At 43.5% G+C, this 16,132-nt stretch overlaps 1 protein-coding gene across 4 annotated transcripts in view; it reads left to right on the top strand.

Annotated features, from left to right (window-relative positions):
- Window positions 1-390: 390 nt before the first annotated feature.
- EDEM3 (ER degradation enhancing alpha-mannosidase like protein 3) overlaps window positions 391-16,132 on the top strand; it is a 119,939-nt gene continuing 104,197 nt past the window's right edge. For 3 of the 4 annotated variants that reach the window (XM_083156784.1, XM_083156782.1, XM_083156781.1), the window contains exons 1-2: window positions 391-767; window positions 14,687-14,732. In XM_083156784.1, the coding sequence (XP_083012910.1) occupies window positions 442-767; window positions 14,687-14,732 (372 nt within the window). In that variant the 5' untranslated portion in view covers window positions 391-441. The remainder of the gene's footprint in view (window positions 768-14,686; window positions 14,733-16,132) is intronic. The other variant, XM_083156783.1, reaches the window with a different exon arrangement.

The raw sequence follows: 16,132 nt of genomic DNA, 5'->3' as shown, positions 1-16,132 counted from the left end.
ATAATAATACGGTGTATGTGTCAACTTTGCCAGCATATTTCATGCCCAAACAAACCAGTGTTGGGCAAGACAAAATACATGTGGGTCATATGCAAGTGACCACCCTCTGTTGATTTCGGGTGTCAAATTTGTTGCCTAAGGCACCTTGTACAAATGAATGTTCTGAATAAGAAGCTGGAGCTTGAATAAGAAGTGCATGAGAGGCTAACTCCAGCTCAGCCTCGTCTGTCACAGGACAGCACAGTCACTGTGTGATCACTGACGAGTCGATGACAGGAGCTGCTAACAGGAGCTGCTGCAGTGCTGCTGCTGCTGCTGCTGCTGCTTCCTGATGTTGGGCCCACCCACCGGATCTCCGGGTCCACGTCACGCGTTTGACACTGCGTACAGTACTGCGAGCTGATTGGCTGAGGCACGCTCTGTGGCTGCGCGTCACGCCTGATGCTGGAAGCCGGAACCACCACCGGGCAGGGGCAGCAGCAGCAAGAGCAGCTGCCAGGGGCTGAGAACAGAAAGGAGACACCAGGCCGGGCAGCCGTAAAGGCCGCAGAGATCTCACGGTTGCGTATTGGAGAAGGATGCTTTCACGCAGGGCCTAGCATCAGTGGAGGCTTCCCCGCGCCCCTGTCCTCTGCCATGGGCTGCTCAGCGGAGGTACCCCGAGTACGGGGAGTCATTTGGATGCACTTTCTCCTCTGCTTAATGTTCCAGACGGTCCTGGGAGCGGGGCAAGCTACTATGGCCAAGGAGGAGAAGGCGCAGCTCAGGTAACTTGTTCTATAGTAGTAATGCGGGGATTAATACTAACTACCCCCTCCTCCTGGGGTGGTGTCTGACATACAGTACAATGTTACTGGCCATTGTACTGGCCCGGGGATGATCACTGCAGTCTGTCATACAAGAATAGATTCTTGTCTGTGGTAGAGAGACCCCCCACTTCCCTTGCTGTCCATATGTTATGTCTGCGAACTCCTTGTAATGATAGGCTACATACAGATATGTCTACAAATGCCTATCCTAACATTGTGATAAATACAATTTGTTTAGCATCCTGCAGACTTGTACGCAGCACCATTCGTCCCATCCAAACATTTGTTTCCAAAAATATGGGTCGTGGCATCACCGTGACAACCATACAATGCACGGGCACCCATGATACTAGCGCTGGCATTGCATGTAGCTGATGTTTGCAACTAGTACACTAATGGGTAAAAAGATAAATATCCGTGAAACGATACAAGGGATATAACGTTGTGCTTAATCTGTCATGTTATACCACTTCCTATGAAACCATAATACCGATTAAAATTTCCTAGGACACTATAAGCAACTCTGTATGCAGCTACCATGTCACAAAGACATTAAGGGGATAATTCAGGTGTGATAAAGGGCCAGAAGTATCAAGCTTCAAAAGTGATAAAGTGGAGAGCGATAACAAACCAGCCAATCAGCTCCTACCTGTCATGTTTCAAACCCGTCCTGCGACATGGCCGGTAGTAGCTGATTGGCTGGTAGTTTATCACTTTCCATTTGATCACTTTTTGGAGCTTGATAGATCTGGCCCATAATGATCTGACAGTCAGTATTCCAGCGGTCAGTAGTCCGACATCAGAATCCCGACTGCCGGAACCCCCAAAAGGGAGAATAGACCATCAGTTGGTATCTCGTGCATTTAATAGTCGGGATTCCGACCATCGGAATCCCTACGGTCAGGAGGCCATCCAGAATCTATTTATCCCCTCCATTGTAAACTTCTCAATGCGGCACGGCTTCTTGGCCGTGCAGGGATTCGCCGCCCGACAGGAGCCGGAGCGTGTGAAATAGCCCATAGGCCAACCCTAAACATCAGTGCTTTTCTTCCTTGGGTATAGGCTGTGATTGTTTAAGCATTTGTTAAAGAGTTTGTAATGGACCAATGTGTGCCTCTTTTCATTTATGGCGGCAGCTTTGCTTGCTAACATTAGCAGTTCTGTAACCAAGAAAATCCCAATTGCATCTACTGTACATACAAACATGAATTAGGCCCTAAGTTCAGTGTAAAAGGTGGCTACAAAAGGAAAAGTGTACCAGGAAACATTTGTATGCACTTGCACAGATATACTGTGTTTAGGGTGCATTTCTAATGCAAAGTAAGTGCTTGTACATCGTTGCTGAAAACCAATATGCTGCAGATTTACTGCACCTGATGTGTCAGTGCAGATTCACCTCAGTCTATTTTAAAGATTTGCCTCTTATATGAAGACAGTTTCCTGTTGTGTCGCAGACCATCTGTTTAAAAAGTGAGAACTGAGTGCACCAAAGCAAAAAGGTGATTAATGGATCACTCCCAGTTTATCTATATTAGATTTCCCAGTTCCTGTTCAAAGACAAATATACTAAACTTGAAAGCAAAGTGAACACACCCTTCTATTCATAATGAAACAATTTTGAAACTTCTGGTAAATCTGTACTGCTATGAAGCCCCGAAACAGTGGCTACAAACTATATGCTGTTACCCACATAGTGTGGCCTGGGGCAGTTGCAGTTAGTGGTCCAGGACCAATTCAAATCATTTATGGTGATTGTAATACACAAAACCAGTGCTTGTGGCTGCCAGTCATAAAGTATGTGGACAAAGAGATGCAAATCCTGTCCCTCACCACATAACACAATTTATTAATTTAATATATTTTCTGAATTTCTCATTAAGAAGCTATTGGCTCATGGGGCGCTGTCAAAAAATTCTGATATTGTCGTATGCCTTGGTTAAAAAGTTTAAGAGCTAATGATATACAGTAACTATAGTCTATGCCATTTGGCAGCTGCTGTAAGTTTGTGTGCAGAATACTTTTGGTATCTGTGGAATGTTTTATTACAAGGAAATGGTAGGTCACAGATAATTAAGTAGAATTTACTTATACGTTATACTTTTAAAGTACCCACATATTATACAGGATATATAAGACTTTTGGTTACAGTGGAGTCATTCTGTTTACTGCAGCAAATTCTGTGATTCCCAAACATGGTTCTCGAGGCACCCCAAAATCCAGGTGTTAATGATATCCCTGGTTGTATAAGGTATCCTGTCAATACAGTATAGTCGATATGCACAAGGTCGACATGGCCATGGTCAACACACCGTCATTGAACTTTCACATACTTTAGCATCCATGTGGACTCCGAATGGGAACAGTAAATTGTACTGACCGCGGCCAGAAACAAAAAAAGTCAAAAACAAAAACATATTGCTCTTTTGCTTGTTGGTCCTTTTTTGTATGTTGACCTTGTACATGTCAATGCTTTTATACTGGGGATGAGGAACCTTTGGCCCTACAGCTGTTGATGAACTACATACCCTGCAACAGTTTAAGCATGGCCAAATAGAAAAACTGTAGCAGTATATTTTGGGATGTGCAGATTAACAGCTGGAGGGATAAAGGTTTCCCGTGCCTGCTTTATGTTATAACCCAGTGGTTCCCAAACTGTGTGCCATGGCTCCCTGGGGTACCTCAGGACAAATGCAGGAGTGCCCTGGGTTGGTGGTCCAGCACCAACTCAAATTATCAATGGTTATTTATGAGCAAAACCAGTGCTGGTGTCTGCCCATCATAAAATGTGTACAAACAGAAGCAAAATCCTGCCCTTTACCACATCATTGACCCTAAGAATTGCATATACCCAATCTAATAGAAAAAAAGTTTTTTGGCCTAGGAGTGCTGTGGAAAAATTCTGATCCTTTAGGGTGCCGTGATTCAAAAAAGATTGGGAACCCCTGCTATAACCCTTGTATTGGTAGTATATTACTGACCAAGGTACTGATTAAATCACCTGTGCCTAAGCATGCATTTCCTTAAAACCTAGATTGTGTTTGGGAATCACTAGGCTAATGAATGCCTTAATCCAGGCATTTCCAAACTGCGGCCCTCCAGCTGTTGTGAAACTACACATCCCAGCATGCCTTGTCATAAGCCCCATACACACGGGGAGATATATTGCTCAGCCATATATTGCTCAGTTTCTCCTTTTCATCAGCGACCAGAGATGGTCGCTGATGAAAGGGAACCTCTGCCGGCGGTGCCGCAGAGGTAATCAGCTGGTCGCAGGAGCAAGCTCCTGCGACCAGTGATTAGAATGGGGCTGAAAACGGGAGCGCGCACCCTGCAATTTATTGCCGGGGCACACTCCCATCACTGGCAATCTGGTCGCCTGCGACCATATTTCCAGCGATTTCAGAACCTATCGCCCCCGTGTGTACACAGCTTTAGTTTTAGCATTCCCTAATAGCAAAACTGTGGCATGGCATTATGGGACTTGTAGTTTCACAACAGCTGGAGGGCCATAGTTTGGACATGCCTGCCTTAATCCTTTCTATATAGTTACGTTTTCAGAAGTTGCTTTTGAATTTTTGATCACGGTTCTGCAAAACACTTAATCATTCTTAAGCTGGCCATACACCTACAGATTCATCTTAAGATCTGGCTGGTTGGAACAAAAATCTGGTAAATTCTGAATGATAATTTGTCTGTTTTCCAGCATTTCCAAGGAAAGTCAACTGTCTCTCATCCATAACTATGTTTTTTTTTCCAACCAGCCAAATCTGAAGATAAATCTGTAGGTGTATGGCCAGCTTAAGAATGATTAAGTGTTTTGCAGAACCGTGGCTAGATATGGAAGCTATAAGACAAGCAAATGTAGTGCAATCTCTTTTTGCAAATGTCCAGGTTTTTAGCATGTTCTTATAAAAATGTTACATTGCCATCTTAACTGGGTAGCAGGTGAGAGGCTCACTGGGAAAGTTTACCTGCTACACAGGTAACCAGACAGACACTACTTTTTTCATATTTTTAGTCATGTGTACAGATATAGCCATGCTCAGCTTTGGCACAGCTGTCGCAGCAAGTGTGCCCATGAATGAGTTGCACTTTGTGCACATGCACACACATGCCTATGGATTAGTACCAGGTGCTGCTCTTCACAGCCCATCATGCCATTCAGCATGCTGCAGTTTGTATGCCTATGTGTACACACAGCGGCAAACCTAAAGTGGACTACATCAGTAGTTGTAGAGGCAATTATGAAAGCTGTGTACTGCTAAGCAAATAAAATGCATAAGCTGACTTGGCTGATTAAGATGATATTCAGTATGACGATTCTGTTTACAACTGTACAAAATGCTCTATTATAGTATTTTCCACTCTCTATGCATCCAAGCATCTGACTTGCCTCTCTTATTGCTTTGTTACATTGCTTAAAGTTGGACCAATTTGCCCTTGCGCTCCCAGGGATGCTCACTTGCAATTTGGCACTTGATGTGGCAACTTTTACATGCAATAAATCGCTTGTGATTATTGCATGCAACTCCCTGGGAGCTGCTGCAGCAGTGGCGGGGTGCATGCAGTGGAGTCCGGGAGCTGGTAGTGTTGGGTACTGGTCGCAAAGCGGCCTGCTATATTAAAAAAAAACAATAATTTCAAAAGACTGTCCGGCCACTGACTGAGAGAATTCTCTCAGCCAATCAGCAGCCGGCCAGTCTTTTGAAATTATTTTTTTAATTCAGTAACTGCTTCACGCTCCTCCGCCAAGCACCCAAAACTAGTAGCTCTCCGCCACTACCAGCTGCCCGCATCCCACTGCCCACCTCTCGTTGCTGCCAGCCCCTGCACACAGGTGCGTGCCAGCTGTGAAGCACCGCTGGCACACCTAGGGTTGGACCCAACACATCGTGGGTGCTAAAAGCATCGGTGATGTACCGCTGATTGGTCCGATTGTGAGACACCTTATGTCCTGCTGGTGCGTCCACAGGGTCCAGATCCGATGGACACGGGACCATGCATCGGAGCCGATGGCATGTCACATACATCCGATTTTGGCCAATCTGCCAGCCCGATCCGTCAGATTCAGGCTAGTGTATGGGGGCCTCTACTGAAATAATAACTCCTAGATCATTTTCTCCCCTGGAATTTCCATAATAGTGCAGTTAACTCATTAAGACCCATTATCCTATACATGACATGAATTTGTATCTATGTCTAATCACACCCAAAAAAATTATTGAAATTTATTTCCCACTAGAGTTAGATAGTTTTAGACCCCACTAAGCAAATTATAACGTAACTAGGGTCACACCTGGTTGTCGCCTGCCGAGTGGTGACACCACAGTGCTAACTCCTGCTCTGTAATATTAAGTACAGCATCGGAGTCCTGTCCCTGGCCTTTATTCAGATCTGATCACAGTACAAATTTGTTTGGAAAATGGACAAAACCATGCAGGTGGGGCAGATGTAACATGTTCAGAGAGTTCGATTTGTGTGAGTTATTTTGTTTCTGTGCAGGGTCAATTCTGGCTGCATTATTTTTACACTGCAATTTAGCTTTTAGTTTCAACACACCCCACCCAAATTTAACTCTCTCTGCACATGTTACATCTGCCCCCACCTGCAGTACTGTAATGAGATCTGAATAAGGGCCCCTGTGTAGAAGTTAGCACTGCAGCCAGGGCATTCCTTGGGGGCAGCCTGCATCTCTTGGTCACCCTCAAATGTGAAAATGGGGGTTTAGGCTGCAAGGTCACATTCTAACCTGCAAGGTCTGGCCTACTTTCCAGCACATGACTTCCATGTGGGAACCGTTGGCTACCCCTAGACCAGGGGTGTCCAAACTTTTTGCGACAAGGGCCAGATTTGGTGAAGTGTAAATGTGTGGGGGCTGACCATTCAGCGTGACATTCTTTGAATCATTAATCACATCAGAATGGTCCCCCACTCTGCCTCCATTCACTCTGTCCCCCAGCCTGCCCCTTCACTGTATTTCTCCAAGCTTTCCCCCATTCACTGTATGTTTCCCACTCTGCACCCATTCAATCTGTCGCCCAGTCTGCCCCCCTTCTCTTAATGTCCATCTGTGCCTATATTCATTGTATGTCCCCAAGCCTGACCCTCCTTCACTGTATGACTCCCATTCACTGTATTGCCCCCATTCACTGTATGTCCCCCAGCCTGACCCTCCTTCAATGTATGTCCCCCACTCTGCCCCCTCCCTTCACTGTATGTTTCCCAGCCCCTTGTGTGAGCCAGAGGAAGGAGAGGCAAAGCAGGCACTGCAAGGACAGGAGATGCTTGTGCTCCCACTGCTGCCCTCCTCCACTCTGCATGTTACGGGAGCAAGCTTCCCCCTTGCTGCCCCCCTCTCCAAACACTGCTGTCACTGTGATCGGTGAGTAGGGTGATATACGATTGCAGCAGCAGGGGTAGGACACCAAACACATCTGACTGTGGCGGCCTGTACCTCCTCACTGCAGCAGACAGCAAGGTAAAGGCTCGCTCGCCGGGGCCCCACCTTTAGTGTCCTGTGCTGTGCTTCCCACATCTGATGCTCTGCCCGCTTCCAGCTGGAGGCTGTGGGCCGCTTGAAATTACAGCACGGGCCGCAATTGGCCCCCGGGCCTGAATTTGGACATGCCGTACCTAGACCATGAACAGGACCACAGTCAAAGAAAAAAGGTATCCAACTGATCTTACGTTTAACAACGTTGGGCATATCCAAAACGTTTATTCTGTTATTCCCTCTACTGATACTAGGTGTAACTTGTGCACGGTTTTCCAACTTTCCCTTTCCCCTATTGATACATATGATAGAAAAAAAATTCAGGCAAACTTCTTTGTTGTGCATATTACCCAAAGGACAGGACATACCTACCACAAAAAGTGTGAAATGTAACGGACTCTGTATGAAATGCTTTGAGCCATATAACAGAGTGATAGACATAGAAATAATTTAGTAGATAGATAGATAGATAATGCCGTATGCATAAGACAATTTTGAAAATGGGCCCTGATCTGTACAAAATATTGGCATATTCATGTTTAGAATATTTGATATACATTTTCAGATTATGATTTTTAATAAGGTAATACTATAGTTTATTTTATTTTTTTTAAACCCAAGTTCATGATTCTCCAAGTTAAAATAAACTGTTGTTGCCATATTATTGACCATTTTTCTAGTCTTACCTAGATCCTTAATCATTTGTTTCACCCCTCCTGGAGTGTGTATACTATTGTACATGCTGCTGTCATTTGCAAAAAGGCATACATTTCCGATGTCCTTAACAAAAATCTTTAAATATATATTTAAAAGCAAAAGTCCAAGTAGAGATTCCTGGGTTACACCATGTTCAACTGGTCCCTCCTGAGACTTTCATATCCTGTACACTGTTTCTTTTCTTGAAATCTTATTTAACACTTTTTTGCCAATTTTAATTAACAACACAAATTGTTTAACTTATCTGTGTTTAAAAAAAAAAAGTCTTCTAACAAAAATAGAATAATTTGTGTGGTTACATGATAAGAACGCTGTGATATTGATGTTATAAAATGATGAGTTCCAAGTCTGTCAAATCCCTCTGTGAAATATAGTCCGGTCCATAAATATTGGGACAAAATTATCATATTTTGGGCTCTATGCACCACAACGTTTGAAATGAACCAAACAAGATGTGCCACCTCACTCTTCATCGATTCTTGGAGATTCCACTCCCATAATCTAAATGCATGCGCCGAAGGTGTGTGTGTGATTATATATATATATATATATATATATATATATAATCACACACACACACACACCCTTTATTGCTGACACATACTGTATATGGGGCAGAGGCAGCAATGGCTGGCTGGAGGCTTTTTCAGATACCCGTATTCCGGGAGACTGGAAAAGCCTCCTTGAGGGTTGCGCAGTGTAATGCCGGGCAGCGTCTGAGCACTCGCTCAGATACTGCCCGGCTGTTCCCGAATCCTGACCCCAGCGTGCAGCCTGCGTAGCGTGACAGTAGAGGTCACGCTGCTCAGGCTACACGTCACCACTCATCGCCCACTCTTCTCCGCCCACCCGCCTGCCTCTTCTCCGTCCGCTTGCTGTCTAAGGAGGAGGTGCACTTGCCGGGAGGCACCGTGCACCTCCAAACCCACTCCCGGCCACCCGCTCGCTAATATAAGTAAATGTGCGGGTAGGCCGGTGTGGGGATGTCTATGGGATATAGGGATGCCAATCCCGGGATTGAGCATTTTTCAATCCCGGGATTGAAAACATGCCCAGGGATTCGCATCCCCAGTTTTAACTGCAAACTTGCAGCTTTAGGTACTTGTGAGTTATCCGGGCTGCCGATTTTTTGATTGTATGCCTTAAGTTAAGGCATACAATCAGATGCGATGCGATATCGCATCGCATGCGACCATCGGATGCGATGACCCGATTTTTCCATAGGAATCAATGTTAAAATGGACTGAGTCCATTTTAACATGGAATTCAATGGGAAAAAGGGGTCCTTTTCATACCCCTACTATCCAAGTGGGCATGGAGTTGGATATAAACCTGTGGCGAGCGTAGCGAGCCACCGAGCCCGAAGCGTGGCGAGCGAAGCGACGGTATTCTGTGTCCCCTCGCGGGGCTCGCCACGCTTCGGTGGCTCGCTACGCTCGCCACAGGTTTATATCCAACTCCATGCCCACTTGGATAGTAGGGGTATTAAAAGGACCCCTTTTTCCCATTGAATTCCATGTTAAAATGGACTCAGTCCATTTTAACATTGATTCCTATGGAAAAATCGGGTCATCGCATCGCATCCGATGGTCGCATGCGATGCGATGTGCCCGATCCGACCCGATTTAGAAATCGGCAGCCCGGATAACTCACAAGTACCCAGCTTTAATTTGAGGGTATTTACAGTTAAAACAGGTGAACGGTGTTTTGAATTACAACAATTTTAATTTGTGCATCACACTTTTTAAGGGACCAAAAGTAACTGGACAAACTAAACAATCTTAAATCAAACTTTAACTTTTTAATACTTTGTTGCAAATCCTTTGCAGTCAATTACATCTTGAAATCTGGAACTCATAGACATCACCAGATGCTGGATTTCATCCCTGGTAATGCTCTGCCTGGCTTCTACTGCAAATGTCTTAAGTTCCTGTTGCTCTTGGGGCATGTTCCCTTCAGTTTTGTCTTCATCAAGTGAAATGCATGCTCAATCGGATTCAGGTCAGGTGACTGACTTGGCCATTGCATAACATTCCACTTATTTGCCTTAACGAAAACATTGTTTGCATTTGCAACATGCTTCGAGTCATTGTCTATCTGCACTGTGAAGTACCGTCCAATGAGTTCTGAAGTATTTGGCTCAATATGAGCAGATGATAATGCCCGAAATATATCCTGCTGCTTTTGTCAGCAGTCACGTTATCAATAGATACAAGGGAACCAGTTCCATTGGTAGCCATACATGCCCAAGCCATTACACTACCACCACCATGCTTCACTTATGAGGTGGTATGTTTTGGAGCAAGAGGCTTCCATAGCAAAATTGCAATATTCGCAGATGACACAAAACTGAGTAAGATAATTAACTTGGAAGTGGATGTGGAGGCACTGCAAAATGACTTAATTGGGCTTGAGAAGTGGGTAGCTAGGTGGAAGATGAGATTTAATGTAGATAAGAGCAAAGTCATCCACTTTGGGAGCAAATATTAAAGCGCTAGCTATAAACTAAATGGGGTTATTATGGGTAGTTCAGCGGGGGGGGGGGGGGGGAATTAAGGGGTCATCATTGAAGATAGGTTGAGTAATAGTGAACAATGCTCAAGTGCTGCCGCAAGTGCAAACAGGACCTTAGCATGTATTAAAAGAGGAATGGAATCATGAGAAGCCAGTGTGATAGTGCCTATTTATAAATCATTGGTGAGGCCACACTTAGAATACTGTGTCCAGTTCTGGGCACCTTACCTTAAGAAAGACATTAAGGAATTTAAATTCGGACAGAGAAGGGCTACTAAATTAAGTTGTCTTGAGTCACTGGACTATAGGGATAGGCTAACCAGGCTGAATATGTATTCACTGGAAAAGCGAAGGCTGATAGGTGATATGATTAATATGTTCAAATACAAGATTGGAAATCACAAGGAGCTTGGAGATGACTTAATCAGTAACAAGACTTTACTTAGAACACGTGGGCATACACTAAGGATTAAGGTATTAAAATTTCGTACTAAATTTAGGAGGGGATTTTTCACCATAAGAGTGGTTAAGTTCTGGAATTCTTTGCCAGAATATGTAGTAACTGCAAGCATGTTAAATGAGTTTAAAGTAAAACTGGATACATTTCTTGCTACACAGGGAATCACATAGTTACGACGTAGCCTAGGAACGACTAGACTAGTTATACGGGTTGAACTCGATGGATTGATGTCTTTTTTTCAACCCTGAATTACTATGGGGGTTATTTTGGTTCATTCTTTCTGACAAAATCCTTTTTAGATGTACAAAACCATGTGCACTGCAGTGGGAGCAGATGTAACATGTGCAAGCAGAATTAGATTTGGGTGAGTTATTTTGTTTCTGTGCAGGGTAAATACTGGCTGCTTTATTTTTACACTGCAATATAGATCTCACTTTGAAGTAATACCCCACCGAAATCTAATTCTCTCTGCACATGTTACATCTGCCCCACCTGATGTAACCTCTGCACATGTTACATCTGCCCCATCTGACAAAATCCTTCTTAAGGAGCCCATACACGCTCCGTTTTTGCCGACTCCGTTCTGTACTATGCGATGCGCGTTCCCGATACGATGTGTACTTTAAAAGTACAGAACGGAGCTTTAAAACGGAGCGTGTATGGGCTCCTTAACATGGACAAAACCATGTGCACTGCGCACATGGTTTTGTCCATCTAAGAAGGATTTTGTCAGAAAGAGAGAACAAGAATAAGGCACTATGTAACTTTGAGAATTTCCTTTCCTTCTCCATAATCTTCTCTTCCCATCACTCTGGTACAAGTTGATCTTTGTCTCATCTATCCATAGGATGTTGTTCCAGAACTGTGAAGGCTTATTAAGATGATATTTGGCAAACTGTAATCTGGTCTTCCTGGTTTTTTAAGGCTGACCAATGGTTTACATCTTGTGGTGAACACTCCATATTCACTCTTGTGAAGGCTTCTCTTGATTGTTGACTTTGACATATATACACCTACCTCCTGGAGAGTGTTCTTGATCTGGCCACCTGTTATGAAGGGGTTTTTCTTCATCAGGGAAGTAATTCTTCTGTCATCCACCACAGTTGTTTTCCACGGTCTTCCGGGTCTTTTGGTGTTGCTGAGCTTTCCGATGCATTCTTTCTTTTTAAGAATGTTCCAAACTATTGATTTGGCCACACACTATGTTTTTGCTATCTCTCTGATAGTTTTTTATTTTTATATTTCAGCCTAATGACACCATCATCTCCACCGTTCCCCAACTCCGCTGCTTGGATGTCACTCTCGACTCCTCCCTCTCCTTTACACCCCACATCCAAGCCCTGGCCCATTCTTGCCCGTTCCAGTTAGGCAACATTGCTCGCATCAGGCCTTTTCTCTCTGAGTGCAACTAAGCTTATCATTCACTCACTGGTCATCTCACGGCTCGACTACTGCAATGATCTCATCGGCCTCGCTCAATCCCAACTGGCTCCTCTCCAATCTGTCCTCAACTCTGCAGCCAGGCTTATCTTCCACTCTCGCCGCTCTAATTCTGCCACTCCCCTTCAACAAAATCTGCACTGGCTCCTATTCCCCTACAGAATCCTCTTCAAACACCTCACACTCACATACAGGGCCATGTCTAATGCCATTGCTCCATATATCGCTAACCTCATCTCCATTTATACACCCTCCTGCCTTCTGCAGTCGGCCGACGACTGTCGTCTCTCCTCCACCCTGATCACTGCTTCCTACGCTAGAGTACAGAACTTTGCCCGTGCTGCACCCCTTCAGTGGAATGCACTCCCTCCGACCTTGCAAAGCTTCAAACGGGCACTGAAAACTCACCTATTCATCAAAGCGTACCCTCCCACTGCATAAACTAGCTGGTTCTCCAACCCCTTGCCTGTTTACATCCTGCTATCTAGCCACCACTCACTCGCTTGCACCTCTTGTAATCTGTCTGTCTAACCTTCCTACTAGATTGTAAGCTCCTCCAATCAGGGCTCTCTTCCCTCCTGTTGTTAAAGCCCTCTTCTCTTTACATTTCACTCACATCTCTCCTATACTCAAACACTCAGTGACCATCTTCGTCCGCATACTCCTTTCTATCACTGGCCTCAAGCCTCTTGTAATATGTTGATTGAGTCCTCACTACTTATATTCAAGCTGTAATGTGTATTGTACTGTGGAGCTCTTTATTTATACTCTGTTTTTGTTATTTATTCTATGTTATGCCAAGTTTTGTCTCCCTGTACTGTTCCTTTGTACTGTGCTGCGAAACACTTGTGGCGTCTTATAAATAAAATAATAATAATAATAATAATAATGGCTTGCTTCACTGATAGTGACAGCTCTTGGGATCTCATATTGAGAGTCAACATCAACCGATTGCAAATGCAAATGTCACACCTGGAATCAACTCCAGACCTTTTACCTCAGGGATGGGGAACCTTTGGCGCTCCAGATGTTGTTGAACTGCACATCCCAGCATGCCCTGCAACAATTTTAGTATGGCCAAATAGCAAAACTAGCAGGGCAAGCTGGGATGTGCAGTTCAACAACAGCTGGAGGGCCGAATGTTCCCCATCCCTGTTTTACCTGCTTAATTGATGATGAAATAACAAGGGAATAGCCCACACCTGTCCATAATATAGCTTTTCAGTCGATTGTCGCATTACTTTTGGTCCCTTTAAAATGTGGGAGGCACATATAGAAACCATTGTAATTCCTACACCATTCACATGATTTGGTTGTAAATACCCTCAACTTAAAACTGACAGTCTGCAGTTAAAGCAAATCTTGTTTGGTTCATTTCAAATTCATTGTGTATAGAGCCCAACATACTGTATGAGAATTGTGTCGATGTCCCAATGTTTACGGACCACTATGCTGCATGGTCTGGGCTGTGCTTCAACTTATACAATGCTGAATTGATGAAATAACTCCCGACGATGGTCCAGAGAGAGCGAAAACGTTGAGTATCATTGTTATTATTATTTTAATAAAAACACAGCAATTTTTTTGTTGTTGTTATTATTATTTTAATAAAAACATAGCAAATTTTTTTAAGTGCAAGTTTAAACATTTGGAGCGTGCTTCCTTACTGCTTTTCTATACAGTGGACACTTTGTTGTTTACATTCTAAAGATATATGAACTTTCTATTACTATCAGATTCTGCTATCTGACTCTCAGCCTATGTCTTTGTCAACAAATACTAGTTACATTATAATGTTCTTCTGCATTCACCTACACCACAATAAAGGTGCATACACATGGTGAAATTTTGGCTATGTATGATTTTGACTAGGCCTTTTCCCTTGAACGCCTCGGACCTCAGAACCATACAGTGTTGACTGGCCTATTTTGACTATACTAGAACACTAAATTGTACACACTATATTTGCTTGCCTAAACGGTCTATTTTTTTTTCTTGCGATGCCGATCTCATGTGGGGCGTGCATCGATTTTTACACACACTGCAATGTGTGCTCATTTTTCTTTTGATTTTGGACTTTGATTTGGACTATAAAATCAAAATTGGAAGCTCAAATCGGACCTGGTATAAATGCATCTTGACTTTTGCGGTGTCATTGATTACAAGTTTACAAACCTGTTTCTTTTTCTATAGTTCTAGTTTTTTTGAGCAATAAATAGGCTATTTTGACCTTTATTTTGTTTTTCATTACAGGGCACAAGTTCTAGAAATGTTTGATCATGCCTATGGCAATTATATGGTATGTATACACTTTTTATTTTTTTGTGACTAGTATAATCTGGTTTGCATGTATATAATGAATAAAATGTACTTTTAGTTATTACTGTAGTTTAGTTTCAATTATTTTTCTAATCCTTTATTGCTGTAATTTAGTTTCAAATATTTGCCTAATCATAGTACTAAAGATTAGAACACTGATCTGCATTATAACTGATTCTTCTAAAATCGCTAAACCATTTTTTGTATGTCAAAGCTAGTTTATTGGACCAGCCTCTTACCGGGTCACTAGCTATTGTGCAGTGATTTTTCTTTTTCCTCCCTTCCTGAATAGTAAGTGGGACACGAGGACCTGGTTTGGACAGCTGGGGTGCCGGACGTCTCTCCGACAGTCGGAATCCCGACTGCGCCCTCGTGGGGGTCCACGACCCCCATAGAGGGAGAATATAATAGTTGCACGCAGCGTGGCAAGCGCAGTGAGCCCGCAAGGCTGTGCAGTCGGGATTCTGACGTAGGGCTAATGACTGTCGGAATACCGACTGTCTGTGTGTTGTACCACACCCGGACAGCTGTACCTAGCCTGATTTTAAATGATTTCTGCTGTTTTGAGCAATACAGACATAGGGAGCTCAAATAGCTACAAAAATATTAAAATGATCTAATCCCAATCACCTCGCAATTTGACTGAGAGGAAGTCAATTTTGGGGGCAGTAACTGGATGTTTTGTGATGGGGTACAAACTTATTCACATTTGAGTGAATTCTGTATGGATATGCTACAGGCTACCTGATTGCAAAGTTTCAGCAATTCTATTGCAAATTTGCACTGGGTGAGTTTTCACTCTGTCTGGGTGCTGGCTACCCACTCTGTCATCTGCAAATTTTCAGATGACCAATCAGGTCTGATCAGGCCCCTTATCCATAGTCTCTGCTGGTGATCGTTCCAAAAAGATTGGTTTCTTGCGAAACACAGAAAAACCCAATCTATCTGAGAATCTCATTTAGATTGTTACTTGGCAAATCTGTGGCTCTGATCTTCTCCCTGAGGAATTAAGCTTCCCGTGTCTAACCTATAGAGTTTGTCATTGCAGCTGATTGATTATTATCACCAAACTTAAGCGGTTGCTGGCTTATCAGAATATTCCTGTTAATATCAAGTTATATGAATGGCAGTCACCTCCGTACAGTGAAAAAACTGAATAGCAGTTGACACTGGACAGTGGGCCGAATTCAGACTGAATCACAAAGCATATTTTGTTCTCTAATTTTGTTCCCATCCTCCAGCCCACTTAGAGTGAACTAGAATAAGGCCCTTCACAAAATCCTTCTTAGATGGACAAAACCATGTGCTCTGGGGGGGGGGGGCAGTTGTAACATGTGCAGAGAGAGTTAGATCTAGGTTGGATGAAAGTAAAGCAGCCAG

The sequence above is a fragment of the Crinia signifera genome, chromosome 8 (assembly GCF_055691185.1).
Source record: "Crinia signifera chromosome 8, ASM5569118v1, whole genome shotgun sequence".
Classification (NCBI taxonomy): Eukaryota; Metazoa; Chordata; class Amphibia; order Anura; family Myobatrachidae; genus Crinia; species Crinia signifera.
The sequence above is the reverse complement of the archived record's forward strand: the minus strand, read 5'-3'. Positions and strand labels throughout refer to the sequence as shown.